We start from the raw sequence: 15,378 nt of genomic DNA, 5'->3' as shown, positions 1-15,378 counted from the left end.
CTCATCTCAGTCAAAAGCAGCTGGATTGATGAAGCCATGTAAAAAAACTTGATGTATTCTGGCTGCAAGAATTTTTGGGGAAGCTTGGGCAGAGTGAAACACAAAGCTAACACAGCTGAAGAGTTAAAGAGCATGTGTGCCTGCCAAGGGCTAGAAACCAAATTCAACATTTATGTTTCGCTACCATCGCTATGAATCAAAATCTGGTGTTAGTGCATAATTTGCTAACTTGTCTTGTAAACTGAGTGCTGTCTGTCTGCACTGATGCTGAGAATAGCACACATCTCCTGTGTACACAGTGAAGTCATTCAGTTACGTGTCTGGCAGCACTGCCTCAGCTTTGTGTTCTGGTTGGTATGCTGGGACACTGCAGTGTTCTGTTTCATGACATGTGAACAGCACTATTTCCCACATCAGGCCAATTCCATACTCCAGTAGCACACTGCAATTTTCCACAGTAAACTGAATTCCCCATGTGCTGCACTAGACACAAGAGGAGAGAGAACGGCAGACCCACTTCAATATCCTGAAAATAATTAAAAGATCCTGGTTCAGCCTGATGTGCAGGGAAGAACTTTACAAGACAGCAAAATGCCCATTACCTGTTTACCTAACAGACAATCTGCCAACAACCAAAACTCAAAATACTCTTTTAGATAGATACTTTTATAGATGCCTTAAACTGATAGACTCTCACAGATAAATTCAGAAAGATACTTGTATAGATACTCTACACATTCTATTCTTGTCTGAATGGAGTAGTACTATCAGTAGCACCATTCTTGCCAGAAAGAGAAAATCCTTCAAAAGCCCCTTCCTTTTTTGATTTAAGAGTGAGAATGAAATCAGCCATCTGTTAAGACTTAAACTGTGGAGATCAAATACACTTGATTATTCAAAAGAGACACATTTTGGTTGTATCTTCTGCTTGGTGTAATTTCTATTGCCTGACTGTAGATCAAATCTGTCCACCTGCACTCCTTCACCAAGCAGGATACCTTCACATGGTTGAACCAAAGCACACAGCTGGCTTTGATGGATGTGGATTCAACAGAAAAAGGCACATTAATTTATCTCACACCCCAGTATCCTGTTTAAGTGTTCAAAATGCCCAGAGCCAGAGGTGCAGGTACAAAACAAAGAGACAAACATAAAAACCAAAAAAAGAACACTAACCTGGAGAAAAACACATCATTGTTAACGAAGGACATTTCATCTGTTAAGTTCATCTCCTTCCCACATGAAGCACTGTCTGTTAATTGGAGGCTGACTTGGGGTATTCCATCTGACTGGCCTGGTTGTGGCAATAGGTCCATTTGGCTCGATCGTTCTGTTGGGGGTTTGGTCATCTACAGAAGCAAGGAGAGAGAAAATTGAAATGAGAAAGGAAGAATGGCCAGAACAGCCCTTTCAGATAATCTGTAACTGAAAGACATTCTGTACTGGTGTACAAACAGCAAAGGTGACAAGGTGCAAAACAGTATTACAAAATACACATAAATCAAACACTCAGCTTGATAAAGACTATTTAAAGAAAAATAAAGGCGTGTCTATTGAAAGAGCAGGGGCAAGAAAAAAATTAAGAAAAGAAAGGTAAGAGAAATAAATACTTATTTTCTGTATCAAAGCAAACAGGCTAAAAAAGTTTACACTGAATTTGCTTCTTGACACTACTGGAGAAACAGATACTAACATCAATTATTATAGCTCTTCTCAATCCCCTTCCCACCCTTTTTGTTGACAATTGATATCAACATGTGCTCTGAGAATGCTTAGGGGAGAAGAGCAAGTTCAGAGGTCTGCCCCTCATTTTAACAGCAAACATTGAACCTAACCTTTGCGATTATCTTCAGTTTTCTCTTGTATTCACTTCTGGTTTTGGCCTTTGAAAGAGCCAACGGCTGCGAGTTTCACAATATTGTTACACATTCATTAAAATTGATTAAAAAGTGCTTCTATTTTAGGTATGGTGACATAATCTTTACCTTGGTTTTGAACTATGAGAATTTGCCAGTAACTGTTTCTTAACCACCTTTTCCATACCAGTCTTGACTTTATACTACTCCATTAGTGGTCTCTAATCAGGCAGAAAAATACAAGTTTATATAGTCTCTAACTTTACAGAAGTCATGTTTTGATCTTTTTGGCTGCTTTTCTCTACATCTTTTCACCTACTATGAAGTCCTTTCTAAAATGTAGTCAGAACTGCATGTGGCATTATTTATGAAGGCAGATTTTGTAGTGGCTTCTCATGAAAATCTAACTTTTTATTTGCTTTCATGATTCCTTAATTTGGAGCTCATTATTATACACATTTATATAATCTGTGGGTTTTTGTGGATACAGTTAGCACATAGTGATGGAAACTCAACTAATCCATTTTTCACCCAACAAAGAGTAAATTAGAAGCCTTCTGAAAGTCCTTATAGCCAGCTTTTGGTTTTTCCTACCTTGAATCCTTTTCTATTAGCAGTACCCTGAGTATTTTCTAGGTCATTATGGACGCAGTTAAATGGCAGATTCCAACAAAGATGCTTAAGGGACTTCTCAGAAAACCTTTCTCCACCAATAAACCAATCATGTCTTTTTACTGCTTTCTAGTTATTAATCCATAAAAAGTCTTTCCTTCTGATCTAAAGAAGCAAAGATATCTTTGCTTCTTTATAGACCATTGACAATCCCATTAAAACCTTTTGAAAATTCAAGTGCACTATACTGACTATACCTACGCACATATTCACAGGCTCTTCTGTAACAATTTTTTCTCTAAAGAAAGAATGTTCATGCCTCCTAAAACTTTAATTATGCATCAGTTTCTCAGTTCTGCTGCCTGCTGTAGTTGTTATAAATATGCTGGACATTAAATCAGAATTTCTGAACTCCTTTTCATACCTGGCTCACCCTAAGGGTTTTTTTTGTAAAATTTACTTTATTTCTAGTACTTTCTAGTACTTTGTTCCTCTCACAGTTGCCTTCAAATGCTTTGTGCATGTTGAAAAGTTTCATGGGACAGAAGGCTGCTCTTTAATGAGCTTTGTAAAGAATAAAATGAAAAATAAAACATGTGCAAAGGGAAATCAGAGAGCGATATTGAGATGGCTCTCTAGTTTCAGCCTCTGGACTGCTTGCTCTGAGTAAGATCCTGACTTTGTTGATGTCAACGGGCATTTGCCTGAAGTCAGGATGTGACCTTTGGATGGCTGCTGTTTCCAGCAGCAGTCTGTTAGCCTATCACCTGCAGCGGTCTCTGGCTGTTGGCACCACGGGAACTGGGCACACAGCACATGGACACCAGGCAGTGCCTCTCAGCTGGTACAAAACAGCAGCAGTGCTGTGATTTCAAAGGGGAAACCATGTCTGTGGGGAGGAGGGGAGACAGAGAGCTACACAACGGCAATGATACACGAGAGAATCACAACAGGAGGCAGCAGGGCCTGGGGTCTGGAGGCACTGAAGAAGAACCCAACTGGCTACAACCTCCTTTCAGGTATCTGTAGAGAGCAATAATTTCACCCCTCAACCTCTTTTTCTCCAGGCTAAACAAGCCCAGCTCAAGAACATATGATCTGCCATACATACATAGATACCTGATGTGGTGTCTGTCAAAGAAGTATTTTTTCTCTGGCAAATTCTAACCACTAAACAAACACACATCTATGAATCTTTGTAAATACATAATATACATCACTTTGGAAGATGACACTAATAAATCCCAGGACAAGCCCAGAGAGTAGGCTTTGCTGAAGAAAAAAAATTTGATTTTTCTTTCCTGAAGGTTTTCTCTCTGGTGAAGCTTTAACCTCAAATTGCATTTGACAAAGTTCAGACTCAACCTGAAGCAGGTATGTTGGGGAGGTTGTGGGCTGTTACAGCATAGCTCCAGTCCATAGCTTCAGCATGGACTCTGTTGAAGTCTTCTACTCTATAATTTAAAGTACACCTTCATTCTCAGCCAAATACAAGCAAAATAGCATCAGATGTTACTGAAATCAAAGGTAATAAAAGACAGAAAAGAATAAAACTACCAAAGAACAGAAAACTACAAGGAAGTATTACACTATACATCCTGCATTTGGCTGTCAAGTTTTGTTGTCTCAAAGTTCAGATGCAAGGAACTGTATTTGCAGTTGTAATAGAAACTAATCAGTTTTATGACCACTATAAACATGCATCATGATGGGTGTTGAAGAAAGTGCAAGAAAACCTTTCACCTGGAGGCACAAACTGACCAGCCAAGCTGACATCATCCCACACAATACCACTACCAAGATTCCTCATAACTGACTGGCTGCATCATAGGGATGTTTCATCTCCCTGTGAGGTGTCAGAAGCTCCTGGGTTCAAAGATCAAAGATGAATATGACATATTCTAAAGATCTGACATGGTATGGTGACTAGTCTTTCTCTGTTTTTGAAGAACAGGAGCTGCTCCAGGTGAGTCTGGATAGCTCTGTGCATATGAATCAACATGGTTTCAAGACAGATCCTTAGCACAGGCCATCCTGCTTTTCTGAGTACCTCACTCATGTTCTCAAGTAGGAAAATGAAAAACTTCCAGTATCTCAAGCTATGCATGAACATGCCCAAATAATTGGACAATTCATACCCATTTAAGTAATTATGAAGTCTAAATGCAGATATTTTAGAAAAACTAGCTGTGAATTAATATTTAAATGTCATCACTGAAAGGATAATAAAGATATTTCTAGAAGGTAATCCTCAAAAAACCCACCAGGTATTTAAAACATACACAGAACATTATTTTCTTTAAAGGTGTATGAACATAGTACACTTCCAGACAAGAGAAATCTCTGTTAAAAATTTGCTTAATACACAAATGCAATTCTTACAGTTGTCCATCAAAGCAAAGAGGTTCATATTACTTCTTGAGAGGCTTCATACTTTGGCACCCTAGTGCATTTTCAACTTAAAAGTTGTCCATATCAATACAAATATCCCATGGAATAGAAATAAAGTACATTTCTCTGGAAAAACAGGCATAGCAGAGCAATGCATGGAAATTTGGAATGCTGACTTCTTTTTCACTCTAGTCTCAATTTGGCTAGCTATTAGCACAAAGCTTTAACGTCAGTCTATCCTCCAGATATATTTCAGGACCAAAGGGATTTCAAAGGCAGGGATAAATCTGCAGTGAGATTTTTCAGTTACATTCATCTCACAGTTTTTACATTATTCTCTCACTTTCTATTCCTATGCTCCTACTGAGGGTGTGATTACGTTACTGGCCATGGCACAGAACTTCTGTGTGTGAGGAAGCAAGTGCCAAAGTCATGGTTTGAATGCTGTGTGGACTACACCAGTAGGGACAAAGAACTCAGAAAGGGTGCGGAACAACATAATCCAAACAAACCTGAATTATTCTGCCGTTTTTTTCCCATAACAGTAGAGCTAAAGGCAAGGGAAGAACAGCAGATGTTATCTGCTGGACTTTATAAGGCCTTTGACACGGTCCCACCACATCCCTCTCTCCAAATTGCAGAGACATAGATTTGATGGATGCACTGTTTGGTGGATGAGGATTGGCTGGATGCATCCAGAGAGGAGTGGTCAAGGGTTCAATGTCCCAGCCGAGACTGGTGACAAGTGGTGTCCCTCAATACAGTTGTCTTTAGTAGGGCTGCTGTCTTACTTACAATGGGCTTGTGCCCAAATGTTTCCCCAAAACATAGATTCTGTTCAGAAAGTAATGAAATGTAAAACTGTCACAAAACCCCACCTTGATTCATTACTTCACCTACCTCCTACAATATTGATTTTAAAACCACATAGGCATATTACAGTTGTGAAGTTCTTCTCAAATTAGAGATGCCTCATCATCTCAAATTACTGACACTGGGAGACAAAGACCAATAGCTCTGTAATTGTTCCAGGTTTAGCAAAATCAGCACATACTTGAAAAATAATTCAGTTATCAACTCTCTTTGACACTCAAAGCCAAGCCTGAAATCCTTCCTTGATTAACTGCCATACTGAAACCACAAAGTCACGATAAATGTGGTCATCTTTAGAATACATGCAGCTGCCACTGCCAAATTTGGATTTCTCTTACTCTATTTGTATTTTTAGGCATTGGATGACTAAACCACCTCCTCTGCACTCTGCTCTTCTCAGATATCCAAGTTATAAATTTGATGCAACCCTAAAGTGCATGAAGCTTTGAAGTTCAATGAAATTCTGATGTTTTATGCAAATTCAGATGTCTTAATGAGAACAAGACTATTTGGAATTAAAGAGATTAGTATCTTCCTTTAAACCACATTCCAGTCCTGCTTGTCCAACTCCATTTCCTTTTATGACAAGGTAACCCATCTAGTTGATAAAAGCAATCCTTTGAATTTCAGTAAAGCTTTCAAAACTGTCTCTCACAGTACCTTGGACAAAATGTCTGGGAAAACACATCATGGGATGGGTTAGCAACTGGCTCATGGGTTGGGCACAAAGGGTTACAGTGATTGGGGTGACATCAGACTGGTGACCTGTCACCAGAGGGGCTCCACAGGGCCCAATCTTAGGCTCTGTTCTCTTCAACATCTTCATAAATGACTTGGATGCAGGACTTTAAGGGATACCAAGTAAGTTTGCAGAGGACACTAAATTGGGAGGAGCTATTTACTTCCTCTGCAGAGGCCCTGCAGAGAGACCTCAACAAATCAGAGGACTGGGCAATCACCAACCATGTGAAGTTCAGTAAGGGAAAGTGCCAGATTCTGCATCTGGGATGAGACAACCCCGGATGTACAGACATGGGGAATGAGAAGCTGGAAGGCAGCACTGTGGAAAGGGACCTGGGGGTTCTGGTCCGTGGCAAATTGAACACGGGTCAGCAGTGCCCTGACAGCCAGGAGGGCCACTCGTGTCCTGGGGGACATCAGGGACAGCATGGTCAGCCAGGCAACGGAGGAGATTGTTCCACTCTGTTCTGCACTGGGGCAGTGTCACCTCAAGTGCTGGGAGTGGTTCTGGGTGCCACAATAAAGGAAAGAGATTAAACTACCAGTGTCCAAAGGAGGGCAACGAAGATGGTGAAAGGTCTTAAGGGGAAGCTGTATGACGAGTGACTGAGGGCACATGGTCTGTTCATCCTGGAGAAGAGGAGACTGAGAGGAGATCTCACTGCAGTTACAGCTTCTCGTGAGGGGAAGAGGAGGGGCAGGCATTGATCTCTTCTCTGTGGTAACAGTGACAGGACTCAAGGGAATGGCCTGAAATTGTGTCACAGGAGGTTTAGGTTGGATATCAGGGATATCAGGAAAAGGTTCATCACCCAAAGGGTGGTTTGGCACTGGAAAAAGCTCCCCAGGGACATGGTTATGGCACCAAACCTGACAGAGCTCAGGTAACAACATCACAGCCTCCCATATTTGACCAAAGCCACTGTGAACAGCAGAACTGCTTAAATGCTTGAAAGTAAACACACACTTTGCTAGCACTGCTCGATTCCAAAGGTAAGGAGCTAGCAAATGCTCTCAGAAAGCCTATGAAATTCAAGCACAGCTATGCAGATATGGCATTTCTACTTCCAGAGGTAGTTTACTTGTCACTGGCTGTGAATTCTGTAATTTTGTTTCTGTAAACTCTCAAGGTCAAAATCATGTCTCTTATAAATGAAAGTAGATTCAGTGAACAAACTCCATATTTTCCATGAAAGCTAAACATCAAAACTGTACACTCCAGAAAGATGTAACCTGAACCCAAAGCTATCCTGTCCTAAAAACATTCAAAATTAGGAAATCAACCCAGTAGTAATATTATCATGACCTGTGACTCTCCATGGCACACACACAACAGGAGGTTGTTGAAGTGAACCAGCAACACCTTAAGACCCTTTTTCTGCAGGAGGTCAGGATTTGCCTAAGGGAATCCCTTCAGCCTCCTGCCCTATGCAGCTCTCCAGGTAGCTGTCAAAATGCTGCAAATGTGCAGCCTGCACATGGGATGTAGGCCAAAAAGCAACAAGATGTACGGGCCCCAAGCCAGAAGATACAACCAGCTCCCAGTGATTGCCGACTGCTGCCTGGCATCTGTTTGCTAAAGGAAATGTAGCACAGGCAATGTTCTGAACTAAGGAGAGTTTTATCCACATGGAGAGGAAAGAGTGGGATTAAAGTGGACTTTGCAGATCGGGGGTCCTAGGAATCTTAGCAAAAGGCAAGCTGAGGACTTGCTGGTGGATGAAATAAAAAAAAAAACCCTTAAAAGTAAGACAAGCATGCATGACTTCACATTGGAGAGATAGACAGCCCACTGTCTTATCATCTCTGTGCAGCAACAAACCTTATGGCCTCTTCAGAAACATAAATATCCAGCCTTGGTCAAAACCCTGACTGTGTCCCAGAAGGATACTGGAAGTTATTAGCATCCAAATCCTTGAGTTCTGACTACACTCCTGGGACACTGCTCCTCTTGGAGTAATTTCTACCTTTTATCCACTTTGGACTCTCTTTGCTTGAATACATGATGCATCAAGAGTAAGAAGCACAAATATGGCCAGATGATCACAATCACAGGAGAAATGCAGGAATGAATTTAGAAGGCTGACTATGGTGACAATTCCTGCTTTCAGCTTCCCACTTTTTGGGTGTCTTTCCCACCAGAAAGACAAACTTTCTGCTCATGTCTGTATTCACCTGCCCATTCAGAACAACAGTGAAAACAAGAAAAATTATGGTAAGTTACTGTAGTTACAATAGGGATTATTTGGTGTTTCAGTATATTCTTAAAATAAATGTCACCTCCAGTGAAGGAATCCTGAAGCAAATGCTTTGTAACTCTCTGCTGTGCTGTTAAAGGGCAAATGTTAATGAGTCCATCAAAAGCCAGAGAACAAAGGTAAGTCAGTACAAAGCCCATTACATTCCTTCATCCTTCCTGCTGGCCAACTGTTTGAGGTGTAAACAAGTAAGTGTTTGCCACAGGATTTCTTCATTAGAAGAACGTGAAGCTGTGCCAAAATTCACAGCTGTTCCACTGAAGTCCATGTAAGTTGGTTGGAAAGTTTAAAACAAGCTGTTAAGAAACCTGTCCTTCTCCATGTATGGTGCTTCTCCTGTTCACAGCATGATAATGAATTACACAGCAATGAAAGAATTTTCTGCCTAAAAGGCACTGTTGGCACTGGTCTGAACTGTGCTATATCCCATAAAGTGCAGGCAGACCCTTCAAGGAAAAATAGTTTCACCTCTGTATTTCTCCCACCCTTCATTACCGTATGGCCAACTCATTAACCAAGGAACCTGAACAACTGAAAAGATGACTGTAAAGGCTGACTCCAGCTTCCACTCTTCAATCCCTTTTCCTTCTAAGCAATAAGGAATGCTATTTACAAACTCCGTAATAAAAGCAGGTTCAGGTCCTAAGAATTTTGAACAGAGGTGGAGCAGCACTCTCATACCAATAAACTGGCACTAAACATGCCCAAGCTAATTTTTACAGCCCTTTGAATCAACACAGGGTAATACAGATAAGCTGAGACTCCATTAGAAATTCCACTAGACCACGTAACAATCCAGCAACAAACAGACAGGAGTGGTCCTGTTCTTGGATAATTCACCTCTGAACTAGAAAAGGAGTTAAAAATACATTCTGTACTCTAACAGAACCTTCAAGGTGATCTCATAGGTGTTTTCTATCTCCCACTCTTATGGCATTGTATCTTCATTACAGCTACACCTCCAGCCCTAAGTACAAGTCATCACAGATAAATTACTCAAGTGAATCATGTAAGTGTGTTAGATCAGATTCTTCTGTCACCTGATAGCAAAAGTTAGAAATCAATGTTCCTGCCAGTTAATGTAGGACCAGGCTTGCCACTGGCTGAATACTATTAAGTGAGCATACAATAGTCAGATTCAGGAATCATGCAGTACAATAATTGCTTTTATTATGTTGAACAGAGATGAAAAATGAGAAAGAAGCACATGACCTAAAAGCAGGAAAACCTCTGCTAAAACACTATTAACTGCTCCATCATGGATTCTGTAACAGCACATGTAGATTCATGTGTTTCAGTAAAGAAATTCATTTAATTTGCACAAAATAATACTTCCAAGGGAGCAGGAGATCCATATACTGGGAACACACCAAACAGCACTAGCTAATAACTTCTTAAACATTAAGCTCCAAAAGTCTGCTTTAAAAGGCTTTAATTGCACTGGGCAGAATGCACACAAATATATTTTCTTTGATTCTCTAAGAGAAGATCTTATTTACAGTTTATTCCAACACTTGCAAATGTCCTGCCCTTTTCCTACTGTCTTGAAATTCATGCTGTTTTTTACAAGGCAAACATCACTATAAGGTTATACCACTCCTCCGACAAACTGGCTTATTTTAATAACTGTACAGCACACCTTTATGTTAATTAGGACAAGGGGAAGAACTCACCACCTTTAACATGAAAGATGCAAGCTGAAAATCAGAACCTACTGGGAATATCAGGCAGGCCTAATAGTCATATTTTCAGGCTGCCCAAGTTCCCAGGCTGCTTGGAAAACTTACAAACAAAAAACCCCAGAATCTTAAACACAGTTTAAGCTGAGAATCCACTGCTGTCAAGTGTTTTGTTCTTGCATATTAGCTTGTGAAGGACTGGCAGAATGTTTGATTTTACCCTTTAAAATCCAGAAATTTGAAAGAACATTCTCATTTCCAATAACATGTCGTACTTCAGTAACTAAGCATGTTTTGGAATATATTTTATTTTTCTAAATATCCTGTGAACTCACAGATCAAAAAGTCAAGTCTATTAATATATTTTTGACCATAGTTAAACTGATTCCTAACTCTACTAGTATAGATTAAATAACTGTACATGTTCAGAAATCGGACTCTCTCAGAACACTCTTTGGTGCTGGGATTCAACAAACCTAAATTGTGATTTCTAAATGCAAGTATTTAAAGTCAGGCACTTGCATTCCACACAGAGTAGTAAAACCAACAACATTTAGTCAGGTCACACTTTCAAGGACATAAATAGCACCTGTCTGTCTGCATTTCTGTTAAAGAAGTAAGCAATTACACCAACTTTTGTACTTGCATTAAAAAAATAACCTTATTACATAACTACCTCTATGCATTTCAGTGCATCTTTGAATTACTGAAGCTTGAGAATTGAGATTTCTACTTATTAATTTTTAGCATTGCTTGTGAAATTCATGAAACAGTGGGATGAAATCTGTTGTGCTTTAAAGTCTGATTTCCCTTAAAACCCAGGACATGGCTCCTGTACCACTGGGATAAACGAACTTGGAGCCACAAAATGACTAGCATGGAGAAGTACTACCTGAACATCATTTTTCTAGAACATTACAAATCTCCAGAGAATGCTGGAGTATTAGCAATTGCATACCTTCCATTCTCATGTGAAGAAAAAAAACTCCAGTGCAGCAGACTGGACACAAAACAAATTTTGTTTTGTTCAACTGTGTGTACTCAACAATCAGCATTAACCACTCACACCTGGAAAGTTACCCAAGCCCTGCTTACTGTCAACAGCTGCCAGCCATCACCTCTCCATCTCATACTCCCCCAAACCAGCTCAAACCACAGTACCTGCTCATGATGGCATCAAGTCCCACCATAGTTAATAAGAGAAATTGTCTTTTAAGAGTACTTGGGCCAAAGTAAATCATCAGCATCTGTACAGGACACTGGCAAATCCAGGTTTTGAACTCAGTTTCTGTAATGATTTTCATGCAAGAATTGACAAGATCACAGGGAAAGCCAGAGAACATTCAATGTCCTAACTATAACAGGCAGTATTTATTGGCAAATTGTGCAGTCAGAAGTCTATCAGCATAAAGCAAAGCTTTTAGTCATTTCCTGCATCTGCAGATGTGGCACATTTAGAGACCTACAGGTCCTCCCAAGCTTATTCTATGATAATAAATTGTACTGGTTCCCTTATCCACTGCCATTATTAAGTAAGAGGGATTCATACAACATACTTGCATCTTACTTTGTTATCTATCTTGGATGCAAAGTTCAAAACAAACAGAATACAACCTTCACTTTTATCCTTTTCAACAAAATGTTGAATGGGCATAAAAATTGTTACGTTTCAGCCTCAGTCAGCGGCAGTCACGGACATACTGACTTGTGCAGTCTATGTAAAGTCTTTAGTGTTTGTAGCATGCTACCACACTAACACAAGTCTTTAAATGCAACTGATTATGACTGCTCAAGGAAGGAATTAGGAAAAAAATTGGTACTGAAACAATGCATATACATTGTGCTGTATTTTAATTACAATAATAAACTTATTTGTTGATAACATAATATTCCCAGTTATCTCTGGAACAATCTCATTATTAATGCTGCGCTCATCCTCTCCTTCCTGCCTGATTCACTAATTAACCTGTTTCTGGTCTCACACACTGCATAATCAGGGGACATTGGCCTGTGGGTTTCTCAGTTCGAGTTTTAAATGTTTCTAGAAAGCACCAGATCTATTTTTTAGCTGTTAATATATAGAAGATTACTGTAATTAAAATAAACTTGAACTTTTATCAATGTGAAACTTTTTCTTAATTAAAGCAAAGACTAGGGTTTTTTTTACAGAAATAAGGAGTCAGAGTCCCTTCTGCAATAAAGAATGTGCCATTCTGACTCCACCAAAATGTCATCCGATTTACTTCATCAAAGCATTTTGCCATGTGCTGCAAAAGAGAAAAGCTATTATATGGGATTGCTCACTGACTCTTTGACAGGAAAAAATAATTGTTGTCAGCACAGTGACTAAGGTTACAAATATCAGTGGTAACCCTGCATCAGGAAGAAAACTCCCAGCCATCATGGTAGCTTGTAGGAGTCATGGGTGGTGGAGTTGTCCTATTGGACTGTTCACTATGTCCTCCATATGTCCTCCAGTTCAAAGACAAAAAAAAAATTAGGTGTCCTTTAAATGACACTAGTGAAAGTGATGTGTGTAACAAACAAAAGGAGTCAGTTCTTCACATGAGAGGAGGCAATTTGTGGCACACTTTCACAGATGATACATTGGAAGCAAAAAGCTTACACACCTGCAAGAGAGACACAAGACAACTACTCTGAACATCAGTAAACACAAAGACCTCATCAAGAGCAGGAAAACTTCCGAGAATAGTCATAAACTGGTAGAAAAAACGGACAAAACATCTTGCTGCCCTATCCTTCCCCTCCCTTGACATCTGCTTATGGGCAATGTTGGAAGTAGAACACTGGGTTAGATGGATCCCCAAAGTGAGCCAGCACAGCCACTCTTATGTATGATAAGCAGACATTAAGAGGATTATTCAGTGAACTCCATGCTGCAAATGACTGCAGGAATGATGCATTAGCTGATTGTATGAGGACACACTGCAACGGCTGACTCTTTACTGGGTCAGCATCTGTACAGCACAGAGGAGGGAATATTCTGCTTCCCTCCACATAATGCTGCAGTGCATTCTTTGCCTCAGGTAGGTGTCAGCAGGGTCACACCTGTGAATTTTCCCAGGGCTACAACAGAGTTGTGCATGGAGCAGAGCAAAAGGAACAGTAGATATAAGAGTTCCTGGATCTCCCTTTATTTGATGCTGGAGAGGCAAACACATCATCCCCTGCACTAAGCTCCCTGGTGCATAGCAGGGCAGGTGTGACATGCAGCAGTGCTGTCAAGGGTGCCAAAGTAGTTACAGCACTGCTCTTCTTACTCACAAAACAAAGACAATATGGAATGTCTTCCCCTCCGTGACCATGCAAAATAATTCATGGCTGATTAAGGCTCCAAAAGACATGCAAGGTATCAAATAATCTGTATTTCTAGGACTAAAATTGTGTGGCCAATAGTATGGAGATCTTCAAAGGCATTTTCTAATTCACATGGTCACAGGTATTTGCATGAAGGTTAACTGGACGGAATAACTGATTGTTATTCAGTTACCAGTTCACAGATCAGAGTTGTCACTCAGTGGCACAGATACCTTCAGGAAAAATACAGAAAATTATTTAACATGAACAGTAACTGAAAAATAATTCTCATCATAACGTATTAGGCATCCCTCCTACTTTGTACCCAGAAAGTGATAAAAACATCATTGTTAGAGGGGAGAACAATGTCAGTAAATCACACTAAACAAAACATCTAGTATTTATAAGTGAATTTTTTATGCTATTAGCATATAAATGCTAAACTGGGTCAGCTTCTCCCTGTCTGCTGTTATGCCTTGCCATCATTTACACTATACTTTAATAACCACAGTTCAGCCAAGCTGTTTCAGATAGAAGTGATAAAAAGGAGAATATCAGTGTTTGCAAAAGAAACACATCACTGCTTTTCAATATAAAACTAATACCCTTTTCAGTTCAACTTTCATTTCCTTTTGTTCTCCCAAGACTATTTATATATATGACCTTTTACCTGAGACCGGATCTCTTGATAAACAGCTAAAAGCTACTCTGTTTCACATCAGCACAACCTTAACCTACTGCACTCATTGCCATAAAACATGTACAAAGGTCATGAGTCATGATACGTAAGTGAGAGAGATGTGGAAACCCATTATTTTTAGAGAAGACTGCAATATGTGAAAGGAAATGACAAACATAGTAACAATCTCATGATGCAACTCAATGCTACCAACTCCATCTGTGGAATATCACGGTATTTTTCAGGAGAAAGAGTAAAATGTATCTCTAGCCATGAAGAAGGACTGAATGTTACAAAAAGTTAAACTGGTAGTGGCAGGATCAAACATGATTCCAGAACTTGTAAAAGGTTACAAAGACTTCGCTGAGGGAAAATATTCATCTTTCATGCCCATCCCCACAATCTGCAACCAAAACATCCCTGTGTTATCAACACTGTTTCCAGCACAAATTCAAAATACAGCCCCTTACCAGCTACCATGAAGAAAATTAACTTTACCCCAGCCTAATTCAGCACACCATCATATATAAACTGGCACGGGATTAAGATGTCAATGACCACACCCCATAAGAAGCCTGTAGCAGAACCTAAGATCAAAAAACCCAAATTAAACATTTACAAAGTAGCAAAAGAACACTTCTCTCTTGCTGGGTTTACCTAACTCTGTGTGTATGTGTGCAGACATGTTCACTAACAACAGAGCTCAGATCAGTTCAGGGAAAAATTTTATTCTACCTTTCCATTTTGAAAACTGATATCTGATTTATCTATTTACTGCAACATTATTCATAAATGGAAAAAGGATGATCTAAAAGAGCTATGACCTAAACACGGGAAAAATCCAGGCTCTCCAGGTCTGCATCTCACATTACAGTTGCATAAACTCAGTCTTGAAAAAGCTAAATTGTATTTTCAGATCTAAAAATCAAAATACTCAGAAGGAAAAAAGTTTTTCACACATGGAATTCATG

At 39.7% G+C, this 15,378-nt stretch overlaps 1 protein-coding gene across 3 annotated transcripts in view; it reads right to left on the bottom strand.

Annotated features, from left to right (window-relative positions):
* FAM13A (family with sequence similarity 13 member A) overlaps positions 1–15,378 on the bottom strand; it is a 129,950-nt gene that overhangs the window by 81,153 nt on the left and 33,419 nt on the right. For all 3 annotated transcript variants that reach the window (XM_063422065.1, XM_063422066.1, XM_063422064.1), the window contains exon 6: positions 1,177–1,349. In XM_063422065.1, coding sequence (XP_063278135.1) covers positions 1,177–1,349 — 173 coding nt within the window. The remainder of the gene's footprint in view (positions 1–1,176; positions 1,350–15,378) is intronic.

This window comes from Prinia subflava, chromosome Z (genome assembly GCF_021018805.1).
Source record: "Prinia subflava isolate CZ2003 ecotype Zambia chromosome Z, Cam_Psub_1.2, whole genome shotgun sequence".
Lineage (NCBI taxonomy): Eukaryota > Metazoa > Chordata > Aves > Passeriformes > Cisticolidae > Prinia > Prinia subflava.
Note: the sequence above shows the minus strand (reverse complement) of the source record. Positions and strands in the feature narration are given on the sequence as shown.